Source organism: Lagenorhynchus albirostris, chromosome X (assembly GCF_949774975.1).
Source record: "Lagenorhynchus albirostris chromosome X, mLagAlb1.1, whole genome shotgun sequence".
Classification (NCBI taxonomy): Eukaryota; Metazoa; Chordata; class Mammalia; order Artiodactyla; family Delphinidae; genus Lagenorhynchus; species Lagenorhynchus albirostris.
The window spans coordinates 594887-618519 of NC_083116.1; the positions used below are offsets into that span (position 1 = coordinate 594887).

Below are 23633 nucleotides of genomic sequence, written 5' to 3' on the forward strand. Positions count from 1 at the left end.
AGCCAACCCCAGTCCTCTCCCTGGGATCCGACCTCCAAAGCCCGAGCCTCAGCTCCCAGCCCCGCCCCACCCCGGCAGGTGAGCAGACGAGCCTCTCAGGCTGGTGAGTGCTGGTCGGCCCTGATCCTCTGTGCGGGAATCTCTTTACTTTGCCCTCCGCACCCCTGTTGCTGTGCTCTCCTCCGTGGCTCCGAAGTTCCTCCCCCTCCGCCACCCGCAGTCTCCGCCCACGAAGGGGCTTCCTAGTGTGTGGAAACTTTTCCTCCTTCACAGCTCCCTCCCAGAGGTGCAGGTCCCGTCCCTATTCTTTTGTCTCTGTTTTTCCTTTTCTCTTTTGCCCTACCCAGCTACGTGGGGAGATTCTTGCCTTTTGGGAGGTCTGAGTTCTTCTGCCACCATTTAGTAGATGTTCTGTAGGGGTTGTTCCACATTTAGCTGTATTTCTGACGTATTTGTGGGGAGGAAGGTAATCTCCATGTCTTACTCTTCTGCCATCTTGAAGCTCCTCCCCTTTTCATGTTTATAAGTAATTTCTCTGACACTGACAAACCTAGCTTCCACTTTCCTCAATACATTTACTTATTTGCTCCATCAGTTGACTTACTTGTTTAATGTACCTGATTGCTGGCTGCACAACAGTTTCCACTAGATATCCCCCACCAAGGCACTCATGCAGTAATCCCAGCCCTGCTTCCTCAGCCACCAGGTACTCTGACACTTCCATGTACCTGCCTCCTCTCCCCACATCCTATTTTACAGATTACAACTCGAATTATCAGGTTAGAAAAAGAATTTCAAATTGCCATAACTCTGTCAATGTAAATAGCTTAGAAGGGACATGTGCAGAAGGTTTGTCTGTAAAAATATTCAAATCATTTTATTCCCCCTCAGATTTTATCACTCTTTTCTTATTACACAAAATACGTACCATACCTCCTAGTTCCTTATTTAATACTTACAACTTTTTATTTTGCAATAATTATAGATTAACAGGAAGTTGCAAAAATAGTACAGGGAGTCCCATGTGCCCTTCACCCAGTTTCCTCCAGTGGTAAGATCTTACACATAACTATTGTACATCTTCAAAACCAACATATTGACAATGGTAGAATACTGCTAACTAGACTATAGACCTTATTTGGTTTCACCAAATTTTACATGCATTCATTTGTGGGTGTGTGTAGGCCTATGTAGTTTTAGCACAGATATAGATTCATGTAATAAACACCACAATCAAGATACAGAACTGTTCCATCAGCACAAAGCAATTCATTGTGTTATCCCTTTATAGTCACCCATATCCCATACCCCCTCCAGTCCCTATCCCTGTCAACCATTAATCTGTTCTTCACTTCTATAATTTTGTCATTTCAAGAATCCATACAAATGCAGTCATACAGTATGTGAGCTTTTAAGACTGGCTGTTTTTCATTCATCATTATACCCTTGAGGTCCATCCAAGTCGTGTGTATCAACAGTCTGTTCCTTTTCATTGCAGAGTAGTATTGCATGGTGTGGTTTAACCACACACTCAACTGCAGGTCATCTGGGTTGTTTCCAGTTTGGGGCTATTACAAATGATACTGCCAAGAATGTCTGTATAGAAGTTTCTGTGCCAAAATAGGTTTCATTTCTTTGGGATAAATGTCCAGGACAACAATTGCTGGGTAATAAAGTACATGTATGTTTAACTCTATTAGAAATTTTTAAACTCTTTTTTTCAGAGTGGCTTACATTATACATTCTGTTCAGCAATGTATGAGAGATCCAGTTTGTATGCTCAACAGCATCTGGTATTTTCACTGTTTTTTCTTTAGCCATTCTGATAAGTATGTAGTTATAATTCACTGTGGTTTTAATTTGCATTCCCTGATGACTAATGAAGTTCAACATCTTTTCCTGTGCTTGCTTGCCTTCGATACACCCTCTTTAGTGCTATGTCTATTCATGTCTTCTGCTCATTTTCTAATTGGATTGTTTGTTTTTTACTCTTGACTTTATTCTAGATAAATGGTTTGCAAGTAATTTCTCTCAATAATTTCCTCCTTTTAAATTTTTGACAGAGCAGAAGTTTTTCATTTTGATGAAGTCCAATATACAGTATCAACTTTTTCCTTTCACGATTGTGCTTCTGGGATGAAGGCCAAGAAGAACCTGTTGCCTAGCCCACGATCCTAAAGATCTTTCTGTGATTTTTTTTCCTGAAAGTTTTACATCTTACATCTAAGTTCATGATACATTTTCGATTAATTTTTGTATAATGTATGCAGTTTAGGTCAAAATTCATTTTCTTTGCCAACTGCACCAGCATCATTTGTTGAAAAGACTATCCTTCCTCCATTGAATTGCTTTTGTACCTTTGTCAAAATCAGTTGCGCATATACCACACTGTCTTGATTACTGTAGGTTTATAGTAAGTCTTGAAGTCAGGTAATGTGAGTCTTCCAAATTTTTCTTCTTCAAAATTGATTTGGCTTAATTAATTTTACACCTGGATATTTTCATCCTTCCTACAGGGAAAGAAAAGAATAGAGAAAAACTGTGGCTGTGGGAAATTAGGGAAAATACAACATTTACACTACATATGCCCTAGGGGAGTTCATGAACATTTCTGGGTTCCACTCCCAGAGTTGAAGTTTGGCCTCCAAATGATTATGGTGCATGTAGTTTTGGACTGTACTTTGAAATTTGAAAAACAATAATTTAGGGAGAAACAAGAAGAAAAAACAAAAACAACTCTTTGTCACTGTTGTTGGGATTGGGGCTTTCTTTGTTTTCTTTCTTTCTAACTCCTCCAATTCCCACTTTAATTTCTGGTCTGCAGTAGGCTTAGCTCTTTTCTGAGGACACACTTAGCATTTGTGGTTACACATGGTAAGAAGCTTGCAAAAGAACTTTTTAAAGCATTATTTTTGTTACATCCTAAGTCCTGAATGTTTCTGGAAAAACACATTTATATTATACTGGAAATTCTTAGGGAAATAGGATCTGCTCAGTAGGAATTTGCTTCAGAGCCAAATATGCTAGAACTCATGTTTTTGGTTACAAAGAGCACCCACATAGATTCAACCTTTGCTAGGTATCTCAGAATACCTATTTTAGAGATCAAGAAGGAAGACATAAGACATATGCCTCTCAATGGGGGTAAAGAATAGAGGTGGGGTGCTGATGAGTCACCTTCACTTCATCCCACTAACCCTTGTGTACTTATTTATTTGTCCAACATCAGCATCATAACTACAAAACTGAACATGAAATACTCTTATTCCTTTAGCTTATTCTAGAGAAAAAATAAACACTTGAAATATGCTCCCCAGACATTTTATTACAGGATATCCTTGCCAATGTAACTTGCACAGCCTTTAAAAAAAAACTTTCATATTCTACTTAAATCACCCTGCATATGCTCTTTGTAGGCCGGTTCCAGGTAGGAGCGTTCATTAGGCCCTAATGAAACTTTTAGGAAGACATCTTATGTTTGTTTATCGTATGCATAAAACGCACCCATGGGGATATAAAAGGATCTGCTCCATCGTCTGCCTACACATCTCCTGTATATGAATTTTCAGACCATGTTTAATACACAAATTGGAAAACAAAAGTTTTTTACCCCATTTTGTCTCCTGCTTTATTCTAAAGAAGAAAGTTCTTGCATAAGCTCTTCCTTTTCTTGTTGCAACTCCTGCAAATGCTGTTGGTTTTGCTCCAGTCTGTCCTCCAGCCACTGCAGTAGAGGCCCGCTGACTGCCGACATCTGACTGCACAGGTTCTTGGTAAACACTTCAATAGGAAAAACACAGAGATAACAATCCACCACCAGTAGCGCCCAACAATGATTACAGAAAGAGGGGGAAGGAGGAGAACACAGAAAAAGTGCAGAAGTAGAACTGGCAGACAACTTTGTATGGGCAGCCAGGGGAAAGGCAGGAGAGCTGAGCAAAGAGGATACCTATTCGGAGGCCATCCTGAACATCCCTGGATCCATAAGCCAGACGGAAGCCTTGCTATGCAGAGAGCAGAAAGAGATCCAGCTTTTTACTTCCATAGCAAAAGGGTAAGAGCTACAGAAGAGTCTCTTTCCCCAGCTCTCGGACCTTCTCACTGTGAATGAACATAGCTTCCCAGTGAGCTAGAACTCTGTCTTCTGCAACTTAATTTTTCACGAGTTCAGAAAGAAAATTGCTTACCAAGTGTTACATACATTGAAGAATACATTAATGCAACTCACCTGAAAGCTGCTTTTTTAAAATGAGGAAAGAGCAGAGGGATGAAGGGAGTGACCACCTTTCACGTCTTCCTAGGAATGTTCAGCTTCACGGTAAGACGGAGATTCTGCGGCCCTCTTTTTAAAACAAATTCTGCCTAGTGGAAATATCTTTTTCTCTCTTATGATACATGACTTATTAAAATGACCACTGTAAAATTGTGGAGTATACCTTCCAAGATATATGTATATGTGTGTGAACCTGTGTGCATATGTATATATACTTTTGAATAAAAATGGTTCTGATGAACCTAGGGGCAGGACAGGAATAAAGACACAGGTGTAGAGAGTGGACTTGAGGACACGGGGAGAGGGAAGGGTAAGCTGGGACGAAGCGAGAGAGGGGCATGGACATCTATACACTACCACATGTAAAACAGATAGCAAGTGGGAAGCAGCCACATAGCACAGGGAGATCAGCTCGGTGCTTTGTGACCGCCTGGAGGGGTGGGATAAGGGAGGGCGGGAGGGAGAAGCAAGAGGGAGGAGATATGGGGATATATGTATATATATAGCTGATTCACTTTGTTATACAGCAGAAACTAACACAACATTTGTAAAGCAGTTATACTCAATAAAGATGTTAAAAAAATTTTTTTTTTGAAAAACAGATTTGGGGGCCCCACTTTCACATCACTGAATTACAAACTCTCTTAAGACAGGCCTTGGAATCTGTGGGGGTTTTTTTTTGTTATTATCGACCTCAGAGTGCTATATATATATATAATTTTTAAATAAATTTATTTATTTATTTTTGGCTGTGTTGGGTCTTCGTTTCTGTGTGAGGGCTTTCTCTAGTTGCGGCGAGTGGGGGCTGCTCTTCATCGCGGTGTGCGGGCCTCTCACTGTCGCGGCCTCTCTTATTGTGGAGCACAGGCTCCAGACGCGCAGGCTCAGTAGTTGTGGCTCACGGGCCCAGTTGCTCCGCGGCATGTGGGATCTTCCCAGACCAGGGGTCGAACCCGTGTCCGCTACACTGGCAGGCAGATTCTCAACCACTGCGCCACCAGGGAAGCCCAATTTTTTTTAAATAAAGTTAAAAAAACTGTATGATTTTGGATGTTACTTTTACCTCACATAGCAATAAGCCATAGACACCTTCCTGTGTTGATAAAGATCTACCTTTCCTTCTTAACGGCTGTACAGTATTCATCAGAATGGATGTACCAATTTAATAAGTCTTCTATTGATGGACCTTTCAGTGGCATCCAATTTTTTTGCTATTATAAAGACTGCGATTAATATCCCTTTATTTTTGCACACTTTTCCTACAAATTTTGTAAGGATACATTTTTCGAAGTGGAATTGCTAGATTCAAGTTCACATATATTTAAAAATTATACCTCCAGGAACAGTATATGGGAGTGTTCACTTCCCTCACATCCTCATCTAATTCTCTGTCAATTTAATATTTGTTGAAAGAAAAGGAGAAAACCTGATGACTTTATCTTAATCCATACTTCTTTTATATATTATTATGAACAATTTGATTTTTCTGTAGGGCTCTATAAAAGTCTTTAATTCTTAGTCAGTCTTTTGTGACTTCCTTATATTTTCCTCCTGTATTTTTTTTAACTTTTAATGAGCTTTATTGAGGTATAATTTACAGACAATAAATGACCCCACTTTAAGGGTACAGTTCAGTGAGTTTTGACAAATGCATACCCCTTTTAACCACCCTCCAGTCAAGATACAGGCCATTTCCATCAGCCCAGAGGCCCTTCTGGGTTCCCTCTGCAGCCAGTGCCCCTTCACCTTGGGCCACAGCAGCTACTGACCCATTTGCTGTCACCATAGGTTAGTTTAGCCTATTCTTAAATTCCATATAAATGGCACTATAGAGTATGTAGCACTTTGTGTGATGCCTCTTTCAGTTGGCATAATGAGATTCATCCAGGTTGTTCATGTATCAGTAGTGTGTTCTTTCCATTGCTGAGCAATACCTTGTTGTATGGATGGATCACACTTTGTTTATCCATTCACCCACTGACAGACAATTGGGTGTTCCCACTTTCTGGCTATTGTGAATAATGCTGCTACAAACATTCCTATACAAGTTTTTGTTTGAACACCTGTTTTCAACTCTTCGGGGTATATGCCTAGGAGAGGAACTGGTGGGACATTTGGTAGTTGTAATTGTCAATCTCTTTCCAAAGTGGTTGTACTGTATTTAATAGTAGAAGTTTAAATATATCTGGAATTTATTTTTTGTGTAGGGCATTAAGTAGGAATTTATTTTTTTCCCATATGGAAATAGAAGTATAAACTAAGAAACAAATGAACTGTCCCAACACTATTTAGTGAACAATCCATCCTTTTTAAAATTGATTTGAAGTGACATCTTTCTTAGATATAAATTCTTAAATATGTATACATGGGCTGTATTCAGTTCTACTGATTTATCTGTCCATGTTTGAATTATCAATATATATTTTTTAATTGCTGTGGCTTTAGAGTATGGCTACATATCATATATTACCTTATATTATTAACTCTTTGCCATGTTTTACCTCCAGATAAAAATGATGGGACAGATAAACCAAGCCAGCTCTGTCTTTTTCTCTCAAAGTACTTGCCTATAATACTTGGAAGCCTCCTTTTCTTCCTTCCTAGTGACTTTGCCAGAATGGCCTGGGAGTCAGGGTTAGTCAGAAGGTGTGGATGGGTAGGTGTGTATGTTGGGAAAAGTGATTTAGTGTGTATATTGTATTGAGCAGAAATCCTTGGCCTTGTATAGGAATTCCTTATATATTTATTTACATGAAAAGATCTCCCTCATGCGCTCCCTTTTATGTCTGTCTGTCTGTCTAGCCATCTCTTTCAACTCCCACTACAATAGGCTGGTACTGATATGCTGGAAACCGGCTCACAAGAGCCAACTGTTGAAATTTCAGGAAGTTTGCAAACTGGTTACGGCCATGTTAGTTGTTTGAAATCAGCCACAGTAGGCGTGTTACACTATGGAAACTTGCAGACAAATCGGGGCCCTCCCTGTCTCCCTGAGAACTGGTGTTAAATGTGTCCAGTCATGTATAGTATTCAGTGGTCCACAGGATTCAATAGAAAAGTTGGGAGCAGGATTAGTGAATGGCAAAGCTCTTGGGAAAGAAAACTCATGGGTAATTTGTACTCATCACTTCAGTCACTTCAACTAAATTTGCTTCTGTCATGTGAGTATTTCACTGCCTGTACTCGAGAAAAAAAATCTTACCTGAGCCATTATGGATCTTGGTTACTGAGTCCAGATGTGTAAGGCTAAAGGGATAAAATAGTTTAGGTTAGTAGCAAAGCAGCAGTTCATCTAATCCGTTTGGCAGTGCTCTGCTACAGACCTCTGCCAACCAGATTAGATAAATATGTATCATTGAACTTCCCATTATTGTTCCATTTTTCATGATTTGGGGGGATATAATTTTATTCAGAACGTTGAGATAATTCAAAGAAATAATTTTGAAATTATTGTCCCTCGCTGAAGCTTTCCTATAGTACACAGTACTTGGCAACAGGGCTACTAAGATGTTATTTTTAACAACTAAAAAAAGTATCTTTGCCCCAGAAGGATCCAAAGTGCACCAGGAGAGAAACAAGTGTTAAAGAGATTGTTATCATACAGGGTGAGACATGTGATGACTTTCTCACAGAGAGCTGAAAGGAAAGGGGGCTCACAGCTTGAGCTGCTGAAGATGAAAGGACAGGAGAGGAGAACAGGGACCAGGCCCGAGAACTGGGAAGAGAAGCAGCGAGGCTCTCTACCTGTGGATCCTCCTGTACGCATCCTGCTCCTCTTGGCACAGGATCTTGGGCAGCTCAACTGCTGACTCAAGGCACACTTTCCCAATGGTTACATGAGGTACAATATGAATTGGAATTTCAATTCTCTCATACCTGTAAGACAGTCAGTTCAGGTCAGTTTTTGTTTGTTTGTTTCCAGCTTTACTGAGGTATAATTGACAAATAGGAATTAAACGTATATATTTAAGGTGCACAAATTGATATTACGATATATATACACATTCAGAAATGATCACCACACTCAAGCTAATTAACATATCCATCACCTCACATAATTACCATTTTTTGTGGCGATTTAAGATCTACCTTTTTAACAAATTTCAAGTACAAAATCACCAAGCTGTACATCAAATTGCCACAACTCATTTATCCTAAAACTTTGTACCCTTAGACCAGGGGTCCCCAACCCGCAGGCCGCGGACCAGTACCGATCTGTGGAGGAGGAGGTGAGTGGTGGACGAGCGAAGGAAGCTTCATCTGCCACTCTCCGTTGCTCCCCAATGCTCACATTCCCGCCTGAACCATCCCCCCTCCGTCCACACCTGTGGAAAAACTGTCTTCCATGAAACCGGTTCCTGGTGCCAAAAAGCTTGGGGACCACTGCCTTAGACCAATACTTCCTCATTCTCCCCTCTACCCCCCGTGCCACAGCACCACCATTCTACTCTCTGGGTCTATTAGTTTGACTCTTAGATTCCACATATAAGTGAGAGCACACATTGCATTATTTGTCTTTCTCGGACTTATTTCACTCAGCATAATGTCCAGGTTGATCCATGTTTTTGCAAATGGTATGTATATATACATACGTATACACATACCACATTTTCTTTATCCATTTATCCACGGACAGACATTTAGGTTTTCATTCCTTGTGAATAACAAGGAATGTGATGAACATGGGAGCACAGATACCATTTTGAGACACTGATTTCATTTCCTTTGGATATATACCAAGAAGTTGGTAAGTTTTTAATACTGACTTGTCATAATCAGAAGTTTTCTATAGTTTTAATAGAAATTTGGGGACACAGTATGCTTCAAAGATTAAATATTCCTGTTACTTATTTAGTAACTCAACTCCAAAGGGGACAGAGTTCAAACTGAGCTCATGTGGGGAGCAAATTGGAAGTACATACATTTGCAGAGCCAATATTCTCATAGAAAATCTGAGGCCACTTTGTATACTTAACAGAAGCCTTGGGGGTGCAAGGTCCTTATGCTCATTCCCCAGACAAGGGAAATAGCTAATTAATACTGTTTTCAGTCAAAAAGTTGCCAGTGAGGTTGAACACATTAATCACAAAGCCTGGGGAAGAGGAAATGTAGACTCTTCAGTGACTCCATCAGATTCATTATGTGGAAGGGATTACTCATATAAATACTCACTTGTTCTAACTCAGTGTTCACCAGTGGCCCTCACTTCCCATTTTCTCCCCTGGAGGGAAATAGGTAAGTAATTTACAAATACTTCCATTTTCATGCTAGAGTGAGGTCAACCAATCTACCTCTAAATACTTCTCACCCCAAATCCACCTAACAGTGGGTTCAGTGGAGCAACCAGGTTGAGGGTCCCTGGCACTGTGTGACCTCATTGGCACATGGTGGTATATCAGCATAAGATCTAGCTCCCTCCTCTCTCTTTCCCACCCAGCAGAATGCGTCTGGCCCCCTCACCACTTCTATTCAAAATAATATTAGAAGTCCTAGCCAAAGAAATTAGGCAAGTAAAACAAAGGTATCTAAATTGGAAAGGATGAAGTAAAATTATGTTTGCAGATGACTTAATCTTATAGATAGAAAACCCAAAATACTCCTCCAACCCCCCCAAAACCGATTAGAACTAATAAATTCAGCAAGGTTGCAGGTGTCATCAGGGCCCCACATCTGAAAGCTCTAGAGGGGAAATCGTGCCTTGCCACTTGCAGATTCTCGTGGCTTGCGGAGATTCTTTGCTTGTGGCAGCGTAACTCCTATCTCTGTCTCCATCTGTGTATTTGCGAGGTGATCAGGTAATGAAGTTGGAGCCCTCATGAATGGGATCTTTATAAAAGTGTCTTTATAAAAGGGTATATTTCTGTAATCTTTCTTCTGTTCTATTGAACTCTGATCCTTTCACCAGTACCACCTGTCTTGATCATTATAGCTTAATAGCAACTCAGTATCTGGTAATGTGATACCTCCCAATTTATTCTTGTTTCCCCAGATCTTTTTTTTTTTTTTTGCGGTACGCGGGCCTCTCACTGTTGTGGCCTCTCCCATTGCGGAACACAGGCTCTGGACGCGCAGGCTCAGCGGCCACGGTTCACGGGCCCAGCCACTCCGCGGCATGTGGGATCCTCCCAGACCGGGGCACGAACCCGTGTCCCCTGCATCAGCAGGCGGACTCTCAACCACTGCACCACCAGGGAAGCCCTCCCCAGATCTTTTTGGCTATTAAGGTTCTTTTGCCCTTTCATAAAATTTTAGAATCTAGTCCCTCAAAAAATTCTGCTGGGAATTTGATTGCTATTAAATCTATAGATTTGGGGACAGTTGACATATTTGCTACTCTGACCTAATCCATGAACATGACATGTCTCTCCATTTATTTACTTATTTTTTATTTCTTATTTTATTTTACATTTTTGGGTGCACCGGCCCTTCATTGCTGCGTGTGGCCTTTCTCTAGTTGTGACAAGCAGGGGCTATGCTTTGCTGCCGTGCGCGGGCTTCTCATTGCAGTGGCTTCTCTTGTTGCGGAGCACAGGCTCTAGGCATGCGGTCTTCAGTAGTTGTGGCTCACGGGCTCTAGAGTGCAGGCTCAGTAGTTGTGGCGCACGGGTTTAGTTGCTCTGTGGCATGAGGGATCTTCCTGGACCAGGGCTCAAACCCGTGTCCCCTGCATTGGCAGGCGGATTCTTAACCACTGCGCCACCAGGGAAGCCCCTCTCCATTTATTTAGATCTTTGATTTTATTCATGAATTCTGAATTATTCAACATACAAATCCTGTATGTGTTCCTTCTATTTGCACACAACATGATTGTCTATATGAGGTTAGCAAGGTCATAAAGTACAAGATTAACACAGACACACAAATCAGTTCTGTTTCTATATTCCAGCAATGAACATTTGTAAATGAAAGCTTTTTAAAAATGCCACTCAAAATAGCTCCCCCCAAAATGAAGTACATTTAGGTTGTTTCCACATCTTGGCTATTGTGAATAATGCTGTAATAAATATGGGTCTGCAAATCTCTTTGAGATCCTGTTCTCAATTCTGTTGGATATACATAGAGATTGCTGGATCATATGGTAATTTTAGTTTTAATTTTCTGAGGAACCTCTGTATTGTTTTCCATACAGACTACACCATTTTACATTCCCAGGGCACAAGGGTTCCAACTTCTTCACATGCTTACCAAACATTTCTTCTTTTCTGTGTTTTTGATAATGGCCATCCTAGTGGGTGTGAATTGATATCTCACTGTGGTTTTGATTTGCATATTTTTAATGATTAGTGATGTTGAGCATCTTCTCATGTTTGCTGGCCATTTGTGTATCTTTGGAGAAATGTCTGCTAAAGTCCTTTGCCCATTTTTAAATTGGGTTATTTTGTTGGTGAGTTGTAGGAATTCTCTTTATATTCTGGCTATTAACCCCTTAGCAGATATATAATGGGCAAATATTTTCTCCCATGATGTAGGCTGCCTTTTCACTCTGTTAATTATTTCCTTTGATGATCAAAAAGTTTTTAAGTTTAATGTAGTGCATTTGTCTATTTTTGCTTTTGTTGCCTGTGCTTTTGGTGTAATATCCGAGAAGTCATTGCCAAATTCGATCTCATGAGCTTCTCCATTTTCTTCTGTGACTTTTATAGTTTTAGGTCTTACATTTAGGTTTTTATTCCACTTTGAGTTAGTTTTTGTATATTGTGTAAGGTAAGGGCCCAACTTTATTCTTTTGCATGTGACTATCCAGTTTTCCCAGCATCATTTATTGAAGAGAATGTCCTTTCCCCATCAATTGTTTTGGAACCTTGGTCAAAGATCATTTGACTACATATGTCAGAGTTTAATTTGGGACTCATTCTGCTCCACTGGTTTTAATATCCGTTTTTATGCTAGTACCACACTGTTTTGATTACTGTGGCTTTTTAGTAAGCTTTGAAATGAGGAAGTGTGAGACTTCCAATTTTGTTCTTCTTTTTCAAAATTGTTTTGGCTATTCAGGGTCCCTTGAGATTCCACATGAATTTTAGGATAGATTTTTCTATTTCTGTAGACAAACAAAACACAACGCTGTTGGGATTTTGATATGGACTGCATTAATTCTGTAAATCGCTTTGAGTAGTATTGACATCTTAACAATACTAAGTTATTCAGTCCATGTACATGGGATGTCTATTTATTTGTGTCTTCTTTTATTTCTTTCAGCAGCACTTTGCAGTTTTCACTGTACAAGTCTTTCACTTTTTGGCTAGGTTTATTCCTAAGTATTTTATTCATATTTATGCTATTGTAAATGGATTGTCCTCTTAATTTCCTTTTTGGATTGTTCATTGTTAGTGTGTACAAACACAACTGATTTTTTGGCACTGATTTAGTATCCTGCAACTTTGCTGAATTCATTCATTCCAGTAGTTTTTTTAGTGGACTCTTTGGGGCTTTCTATGTATAAGATTATGTCATCTGTAAACAGAGATAATTTTACTTCCTCCTTTCCAATTTGGATGCTTTTTATTTCTTTTTCTTGCCTAATTGCTTCCAGTTCCATGTTGAATGCCCATTTTTAAATTGAGTTGCTTGTCTTTTTATTGTTTAGCATAAGAGTTCTTTACATATTCTGGATGCTATACCATAGTCAATTGGGAGAAGCCACAATGGGGGCTTCTGGAAGGATAGTAAGTTTCATTTCTTGATATGTGTTGCAGTTTCATAGACACATTTCACTTTGTGAAAATTCATGGAGGTGGTGATCTGTGTTGAGGTTGTGTGGGTATGTTTATGAAAGCTGATTGAGCTGGACACATAATTAGTGTGCTCTTCTGTATGTGTGTTATACTTCAACTGAAAAGCTAAAATCAACACACCAAACTAAGGTAATGAAGAAGCTCTAGCGTTTGCTAGAACTCACAGGTCAGAATACTAGTTTTGAAGTCTATAGCTGAAGGAATATTCAACAATTATTTATTGAGCACCAGGGATACAGTGATAAAAGGGAAGCATTTGTTTCAAGAATCTTACAATGTTAATAGAGAGACAAAATATTAAAATATACTGTTACAAGTATTATGACAAAGGAAATATAGGATTCTATTTAGTTCTCAGAAGGAGTACTAACTGGGTTGGTATTGGAGGTTGAGGGGTATCAGAGAAGAATTCCTAAAGTTGAGCTTAGTCTTCAAAAACGAGTGTTAGCCAGGCAATGGCTGGAGAAACAGGCCAGCTATGAAAGGCTTCAGGTTTGTTTTCTGTTTCTTTTATGAGGATGTTATGGAGCAGGACCATTTTGGAAAAGCTACAGCATAGATACCAGATAGAAGGGAAGGAAGACAGGAACACAATGGATGGGTGAAATGGAAACCAAAATTAAACGACTTTTTAAAAAATAATGAAAGTGAAAAGACTGCTACTATCCTAGCATCTATGAAATATAAAGCAGAGATCAGCAGAAATTCATAGCCTTAAGCACTTATATCAATAAAAATGAAAGACAAAAAATATATTAAATAAACTCCAAATGCTAAGATAAAGCACAAGAAAATAGCCAAAATAAAACATAAGGAAGGAAATAATGAAAGATAAAATAAAAATTAATGAGGGTGGGAGTAGGAAAAAACAATCAAATTAATAAAAATGATTGTCTTGGGGGAAATTGACAAAATACACTACTAGCTAACATAATCAAGGTGGGAAAGGGACAAAGCACAAATATACAAAATACGAAATGACTAGGGGGAGATAACTGTGGAAATAGAAGAGATTTAAAATACCATAAGAGACTCTCTGGCAGATAGATCTCTATGCAAATAAATTTGAAAACGAGACAAAATGGATAATTTCTTAAGAAAATACAGTTTACCAAAATTGACCTCATTAGGAAAAAAAGCATAAATAGATCAATTACCATAAAAGAAACAGAGAAGTACATCAAGGAACTATCCCCTGCCCCCCAAATAAAAGGCCCTATTGCTTTCATAGAGGAATTGTCAAAGAATACATTGTCCCCAATGTTACATACATTGTACCAGAGCCTAGAAAATGAAAGAAAACTTCAAACAACTCTTATGAATCAAGTATAATATGGAAACCTAAACCTGATAAAAACAATACAAAAAAATTCCAAAAAGTTATCACTTATGACTGTTGATGCCAAAGTACTAAATAAAATATTAGCAAAAATAGCCCAATATCATATTAAGAAAACCCAGCAGGATGTTTTTCCAGGAAGGCAAGCTTGGTTCAATAGTTGGAAATCTATTAATATAATACATCATATTAATAGATCTAAAGAAAAAAATTATGTTCATAGTCCTGAAAAATTAACAAAATTCAACAGTCATTCCTGATTAAACACAGAACAAAAGAGGTAATTATGGATTTATGGATATTTTCTTAATAGGAAAAAGTATGTATACCTTAGTCCTGAATACAACCTTAATAGTGAAATGCTACAGGAATTTCACAAGGATCAGAAACAAAGTTAAGACTGCCTACTATTTTCCACTGTTATTTAAATATAAAGGAGATACTAGGCAATGCACTTACACATAAGAAATCAATTAGAGGCACAGGAACTGGAGAAGTAAAACTATTTCTATTTATGGATAAGACATAATATTTATCTGGAAAGCACTAGAGAATCAAAGGTAAAATTAATGCAAGGAATAAAATCATTCTGGAAGGTAAAAACGTTAATACAGATATAATAGCCTTCAAATATACAAACAATAAAAAGAGTCACAATGGAAAAAAAAAACCATTCAAAATGCAAACAAAGAATCCCAGGTGCAGCAAAGTTTGAGAACCACTGTGTTAGAACACACAACCTCCTTCCCTGTCAGGCCTTCCAACATGCTGTTTCCTCTGCCTGAGGTTTCCCCCTATTTTTACTTGACTAATTTCTACTCACCCCTCAGAAGCCAGCTTAAGAATGCTTTCTTCAGCAAAGACTTCCCTGATTACCTTACAGCACTTATCACAGCTGCAACGAATTAGTTGTGTAATTAACTTTTAAATTTATTTTCCCCTATTCTTTTTTCCAGCTTTTTTGAGATATAATTGACATATAAATTGTGTAAGTTTAAGGTGTACAACGTGTTGATTTGATACTTACATATAGCAAAATGATTGCTACCATAATAATAGCTAAGCCTCCATCAGGTCATATAATTTCCACTTCTCTTTTTGTGGTGAGAACATTAAAGATCTCTCTTTTGTAAGTCCTGACACTCAGGCCTCATCCTTTACCCCATTATAAAAATCACCATCTCTGGAGGAGGGACCCACACAGAATAATTTCACTGCCCTAAAAATTCTCTAAGCTCTGCCTATTCATCCCTCCCTCCTGTCAAACCCCTGGGAACCACTGATCCTTTTACTGCCTTTCCTTTTACAGCATGTCATTTTGTTGGAATCATACACTAGATAGCCTTTTCAGATTGGCTAGGTATAGTTTTTAAACTGCTTAAGTGATTCCAATATTCAGCCAAGTTTGAGAATGAATGGTCTAACTCACGTTTCTTCCTCCACATCTTCCAATCTACTCAGGTCAAACCTTCCCTAACTTTTGGTGACAAAATATTCCCTAGAGTTGCAGAAGTAAAGCTTATTAGCCATTCTTTGGAAAGAAAAAATAAGGTCAGGTACATGAGTTTTCTAACAGTAAAAAAAAGCTTCTGATTAGCAAAGTGCTTTTTGGCTACATGTGAAACATCAAAGAGACTTGTAGTTCCATTACTCCCTAAGTCACAGACTTTCAAGGGGGAGAAGGTGAGAACTCTGCTAGCTCTAACAAGCTAGTTTGTTTACTTTCCTGTGACACTCATTTATATGGCTTATTCTTTCAAAATTGTGAGATAGGTTTTAGAGAAATTATGTCATAAAAAGATGGCTATTGTAAACATTCAGTTGATTCAAACATTGTATTAGTTATATAAATGATTTGATAATGAGCTTGCTCTGCTTTCTGCAAGATAATTTTTATTCAAATTTATAAAATTCTCTCATTGTGAATATGATGTTAAAGGACCAATCACATTATTCTCTTCCCATTTGTACAGAATTTTAAGAAATGAAGTGATTTTGAATTTTAAAAAAGGAAGGTAAAATAGGAATAAACCTAAACAAAACATGCACAAAATCTATATGAGAAAAACTTAACACTTTCTTGAAAGACACAAAAGTAGACTACAGCAAATGGAAAGACATCCAGTGTTCTTAAAAGGGATGATGCAAACATCATAAAGATTAATTATAAATTAATTTATAAATTTAACACAATCACAATAACAATACCAAAAAGTTTTTGCTGGAGCTAGCCAAGTTGACAGTAAAGTTCACATGGAAAACTAAACATGTAAGAATAGGGAAACACAGAGAAAGAAAACTTAATGAGGACTGGCTGTAGCAGACAGTAAAACATACAGTAATTATGTGCCGGTACACAAATAGACAGCCAGACAGAATAGAAAGTCTAGAAATTGATCTAAACAAATAGGGAATTATTGAATGTGATAAAAGGAAGCATCTAAAATAACTGGGGTAAAGAATAGCTTTTTAGTAAGTGGTTTTGGGACAGGTGGATAGCCATTTAGAAAGACATAAAATCAGATCCACATCTCATGATACACAAAATAAACTCTAAACTATATAGTTCTGACTTTTGACTTTTAGAACCATGTTGGTATTTCACATACCCCAAAGGGAAAAAAATGTATGGGTTTAAAAAATTCTAAAATGGAAAATAACCAGGAAAAAGCCCTCTCTTTCAAAAGAATAATAATAACCACAGGGAAGCGGTGGAGGGCAAAAAGACAAAACTCAAGTAACTTTTGAACACATCTGAGTATGTACTCTCAGGAAGAAGACATAAAGAACTTCAAACTATTTTCGATCTTCAGTTAGTAGGTTAGTACTCAGTTCAGGCTGCTACAACAAAAATACCAGAGACTGGGTGGCTTCAACAACAGGATCTTATTTCTCATAGTCCTGGAGGCTACGAAGTGCAAGATCAAGGTGCCAGCTGATTTGGTTTTTGGTAAAGGCACTCTTTCTGGTTTGAAGATACCTTCTTGCTGTGTCCACACATGGTGGAGAGAGCGATCCTCTCTTGTGTCTCTTCTTAAAAGGGCAGTAATCCCATTCATGAGGGCTCCACCCTCATGACCTAATTATCTTCCAAATGCTCCACCTCCAAATACCATCACATTAGGGATTAGGGCTTCTATACAACATATGAATTTTGGAGTAGGTGGGGGGCCACAGACATTGAGTCCACAGCAGTTTGTATAGGTTAGCAATTCTGAAACTACTTTCCGTATATTCTAGGATTGAGCAATAAGTTAACATATTATGGATAGCAGGAACAAAGTTTCTCTAGGTCAGAGAAGAGAGTTGTAAGTATGGAAAGGGAGAATACTAGAATGAACCCTAAGATGTGGGAAAGGATTGGAGTTATTGGTTTGAACTCATGGGGGGTGTGTGTGTGTGTGTGTGTGTGTGTGTGTGTGTGTGTACATGAATATGCACACATACATACTTCTTCCTAGCTCTATCTACTGAGAGAGTCTAGAAGCAATGACACTCTAAGAGTAATGAGTATACCTAGCACCCAGACCTTGGTTTCTAAATAGCATTGTTAACTTAAAAGAACCACAGTACAGGCTAAGATGGAGGGATGGGGACCAGACTTACCCCCTTCTTGAAACAACTAAAAAAGTGTAAAAAGAAGAATAAAAAAGTGAAACAATGACTCACAAGACCTTGGAAAACAGGCAGTGAAGGACAGTGAAACCTGGGAGATGAGAAGCAAGATGAGTCTCAGCTTACTACATGAAGAAAGTTTCCAGGCTGCAGCAAAGGAAGGGGAACCCCATCTAGAGCTTGAAGGTCTCCTTGAGTTGAGAAGAGAGAGCTGAGGCTCTGGGAGAGCCAAGGAGGCTTGAATTTGCAGGGAAAAGGACTGTGGAGGAGAAAGCAGCAAAGAGAATTCCAGAGATCTTTAGAGGGTCACCTTCAAATGTTCAGTTGAGTAGTGATCAGGGCACATATGTGAGGAAACTACATAAGGCCAGGGGAACAATAACCCAGAAGGATTAAAGGGAACTATCCTCAAAGTATATCCAGGGCCAGTAATACTGCCTGTCCCCAAAAGCCTTAATGGGAAATCTCATAATTCAGAAGACAACAGAGTACTAAAAAGGGTCTAGCCTCAGGACTAGAGAAAATGAACCTTACGTTAAAGACTGCATTGTTTTTGCCTAATAAAGCTTAAAAGCAAGACCCAAAAGGATCAAACTATTTCTATTAACAGTATCTCAAAGCAAAGCTCAAGAATATTTTTAGGAATATAAATATATCTAACACCCAATAAGGTAAAATTCAAAATGTCTGCATTCAATCAAAAGTTGCCAGGCACGCAAAGCAGCAGAAAAATCCAACCCATAATGAGGAGAGAAAATCAAATGAAATTGACCCAGAAATGATGCATATCTAGCAACAGTAATTAGCAGACACAGACATTAAAACAGATATTATAACTATTCTATATTTTCAAGAAGCTAGAGCAAAGATTAACATGTTAAGTAGAGACAGAAAGAAATAAAGACCCAAGTCAGACTTCTGGAAATGAAAATTACAACACATGAGATAAAAAGTACACTGGATAGGGTTAACAGAAAATTAAACATTACAGAAAAAAGATCAGTGAACTTGAAGACATAGCAGTTGAGACTCTACAAAATAAATCACAGATTTATTTTCTATCAAAAAAATGATTAAAAGCAACGAACCATGAGACAATATCAAGTAGCCAAATGTATGTGTAATTGGACTATCCAAAGAAGAGGAGTAGAACAGAAAACATTTTGTAGAAATAATGGCTTAGATTTTTCTAAATTTTTCTAAATTTTTGATGAAATTTTCCTAAATTTGATGAAAAATGTAAATCCACAGGTCTAAGCTCAATGAAACCCAAGCACAGGACACATGAAAACAATTACACCATGGTACACTATAATCAAATAGTTTTAAACCAGTGATAAAGAGAATCTTAAAAGAAATCAGGAATTATTAAAGAAATGCAAATCAAAACTACAATGAGGTATCACCTCACACCAGTTAGAATGGGCATCATCAAAAAATCTACAAACAATAAATGCTGGAGAGGGTGTGGAGAAAAGGGAACCCTCCTACACTGTTGGTGGGAATGTAAATTGATACAGCCACTATGGAGAACAGTATGGAGCTTCCTTAAAAAACTAAAAATAGAACTACCCTACAACCCAGCAATCCCACTACTGGGTATATACCCAGAGAAAACCATAATTCAAAAAGACACATGCACCCCAATGTGCATTGCAGCACTGTTTAGAATAGCCAGGTCATGGAAGCTACCTAAATGTCCATCCACAGACGAATGGATAAAGAAGATGTGGTGGTACATATATACAATGGAATATTACTCAGCCATAAAAGGAAAGAAATTGGGTCACTTGTAGGGACGTGGATGGACCTGGAGACTGTCATACAGAGTGAAATCAGAAAGAGAGAACAAATATTGTATATTAATGAATATTTGTGGAATCTAGAAAAATAGTACTGATGAACTGGTTTCCAAGGCAGAAACAGAGACACAGATATAGAGAACAAGAGTATGGACACCAAAGGGGGAAAGGGGGGTGTGGGATGAATTGGGAGATTGGGATTAACATATATACACTAATATGTATAAAATAGATGAGAATCTGCTGTATAGCACAGGGAACTCCGTTGTACAGTAGAAACTAACACAACATTGTAAAACAACTATATCCCAATTAAAAAAAGAAATCAGGAAAAGAGGACAAATTAAGTAGACAGGAAAAAGGTAAAGATGATAGTCACTTTCTTGTTGGACAGTGGAGAAATCTTTATAGTTCTGAAAGAAAAAAAAAGTCAACCTACAGTTCTTTACCCATCGAAAACATGTTTTAAAACTGGAGTTGAAGTAAAGACGTTTTTCAGACATATAAAAGTTGAAAGAATATATTGCCAGAAGACTTGCATTATCAGAAATATTAAATGACATTCTTCAAGAAGAAAGAAAATGATGCCAGATGGAAACAAAGAAATGAAGAGCACTGGAAACTGGGTAAATACAGACATTTTTTCCTTAATTTAAGTTGCTTGGAAAGATAATCAACTATTTAAAGTAAAACTAATAACAACATACTATGGGTTTATAGCATACATACAAGTAAAATGTATGACAGTATTAGCACAAAAACCAGGAGGAGAGAAATGGAAGTACCGTGGTGCAAGGTTCTTAATACTGCATGTGAACTAGTATAATATTACTTCAAGGCAAACTGTGATAAGTAAAAAAACATATATATATATATATATATATATATATATATATACACACACACACACACACCAGTGCTTTTCAACCAGGTGTGATTACACCCTTCAGGGAACATTTGGCACTGTCTGGAGACATTTTTGACTGTCACAACTAAGGAAGCGCTACTGGCATCTAGTGGGTGGAGGCCACAGATGCTGCTTAATATCCTACAATGCACAGGACTTCTCCTTGCTACTACAGTTGTCTGGCCTATGATGTCAATAGTGATAATGTTGAGAAACCCTACTAAAGTAATATAACAAAAGATTATCGCTAATAAACCTACAAAGGAGGTAAAATTAAATCATAAAAATCACTCAATCCAAAAGAAGGCATAAGAAAGAGGAAAAAGTGAACAGAAATTAGATGAGACAAATATAGAAAACGAATAGACAATAGAAGCAAGATGGTAGATTTTAAACCTAACCTCATTAATAATCACATTAAATGTAAAGGATCCAAATATGTCAATTAAATGGCAGAGACTGTCAGATTGGATAATTCCTAGACCCAACTATATGCTAACTACAAAAATCACACTTTGAATTTAAAGACACAAATAAGTTAAAAGATACAACATGCTAACAAAACTCAAAAGAGAGTAAGTGTGGTTATACTAATATCAAAGTTAATTTCAGAGAGAAGAATATTAACAGAGATGAAGATAATTTCCTAATGATAAAAAGGTTAATTCATAAAAAATACATAGGGCTTCCCTGGTGGCGCAGTGGTTGAGAGTCCACCTGCCGATGCAGGGGACACCAGGGTTTGTGCCCTGGTCTGGGAAGATCCCACATGCCATGGAGCGGCTGGGCCCGTGAGCCATGGCCGCTGAGCCTGCGTGTCCGGAGCCTGTGCTCCACAACAGGAGAGGCCACAACAGTGAGAGGCCTGTGCACCGCAAAAAAAAAAAAAAAAAAAAAAAACCATAAAAAATACATAACAGTCCTAAACATGTAGGCACACAATAACAGAGCTTCAGAAGCTATAAATAAAAAACTGATAGAATCATGAGGAAAATAGACAAATCTACAATTATAGAGATGTCAATACCCTTCCTTCAAAAATTGATAGAACAGTGCACACAAATGCCAGTAAAAGTAAAGACTTGAACTACATTATAAAACATCTTGATTTATATGAGTCTCCTTATTCCTAGTCATTGATTTTTTTCAAGGTTCAGGCCAGTCATCTTGTAGAATGTGCCACATTTTGGATTTGAATATTTTATTATTACACCCAGGTCTGGCAAGAATACTACATAGGTATTGTTGTACCTAGGTTTGTTGTATACATGAAGTTTTAAAAACTCATTCTTATAGAAAAATTATTAGTAAAAACAAACAAAAATATAAAGCATGAGATTAAAAAAAAGAAACATTCTAGCTTGGTTTAAAAGAAAATTTCCACTCTTTTCTTTTTCCTGGTGCCTAAGAATGAGCACAATGTTCACATTTGCACCTGTATATTTGCTGGCATTCTGTCACCTGTGTATGTGTTGTATTTTAACAACAACAACAAAAAATGTCTTAAGGGCAAAGCTTTTCTCTTCCTTTATTTTTCACAAAATGTGTATTCCAGTCTGCTAAGTCTTCTTATTACCACAGAGTAAATTATATTTAAAGAATGAGCTGGGGAGGGAAAAATCTGTACTGGAAATATTTAAGGGATGAATTGGAAGGGAAAAAAATCAGTATTGAAGAGAAAAGGGCAATTACTATCTTAGGCAGCCTTCTGAGTAATTAGTGCTATACAATCTCAGACTGCATACCAGCTGTTAAGTTGAGTAAATGTCTTTATTTTTATTGGTTTTGCCCTTTATATCTCTAAATGAGAAACAATAAAGAGATTTTGATTAACTTAAAAAAAACTTAACCTAATTGATATTTCTAAGCATACTCTACCCAACAGCAAAATACATATCCTTTTCAGGTGTACACAGAAAAGTTACCTATATAGACCACATTCTGGGTCATAAAACATTCTCAATGTATGGCATGGGGAACACAATCAATAATATTATAATAACTTTGTATGGTGACAGATGGTAACTTGACTTATCGTGGTGATTGTTTTGTAAGGTATAGAATTATTGAATCACTGTGTTGTGCACCTGGAACTAACATAGTATTGTAGGTCAATTATACTTCAATTTTAAAAATTAGGACTTCCCTGGTGGCACAGTGGTTAAGAACCCGCCTGCCAATGCAGGGGACACGGGTTCGAGCCCTGGTCCGGGAAGAGCCCACATGCTGCAGAGCAACTAAGCCCAGGTGCCACAACTACTGAGCCTGTGCTCTAGAGCCCGTGAGCTGCAACTACTGAGCCCACGTGCCACAACTACTGAAGCCCGCATGCCTAGAGCCCATGCTCTGCAACAACAGAGGCCACCACAATGAGAAGCCCACGCACCGCAACAAAGAGTAGCCCCCACTCACTGCAACTAGAGAAAGCCTGTGTGCGGCAAGGAAGACCCAGTGTGGCCAAAAATAAGTAAAGAAATTTATATAAAAATTAAATAAACAAAATATAATTAAACAAAACGTTTTAAATAACTTTAATAGGATTCAAGTCACAAAAAGTATTTTTTCTGACCACAATGGAATTAAATTAAACATCAATAACAGAAAAATATCATGAAAACCCCAAGTATTTAGAAACTAAATAACATACTTTTAAATACTTGTGGATCAATGAGGAAGTCAAAAGAAAAATTAGAAAGTATTTTGAACTTAATAAAAATGAAAGCATACCAAAATTTGTGGGATACAACTAAAACAGTAGGTAGAGAAGGAAATTTATAGCGCTCAACATTTATATGAAAAGATAGGCCTCAAATAATGGATCTCAGCTTCCATCCACCTTTTAAAAAACTAGAAAAAGAAGACTGAAGGAAGTTCAAAGTAAGCAAAAGGAAGGAAATAACACAGATCAGAGTTGACATAAATGGAAAAAGAGAGAAAATGAGTGAAACCAAAGATGATTCTT

The 23633-nt window shown here is 37.8% G+C and overlaps 1 protein-coding gene across 1 annotated transcript in view; it reads right to left on the reverse strand.

Annotated features, from left to right (window-relative positions):
- Window positions 1–944: 944 nt before the first annotated feature.
- The window catches only part of BRCC3 (BRCA1/BRCA2-containing complex subunit 3), a 76059-nt gene continuing 53370 nt past the window's right edge, over window positions 945–23633 (reverse strand). Inside the window, exons 9-12 of the mRNA XM_060138250.1 lie at window positions 8018–8149; window positions 7476–7519; window positions 3611–3780; window positions 945–2510 (exon numbers count right to left, since the gene is read on the reverse strand). Of these exons, the coding sequence (XP_059994233.1) occupies window positions 3629–3780; window positions 7476–7519; window positions 8018–8149 (328 nt within the window). The 3' untranslated portion in view covers window positions 945–2510; window positions 3611–3628. The remainder of the gene's footprint in view (window positions 2511–3610; window positions 3781–7475; window positions 7520–8017; window positions 8150–23633) is intronic.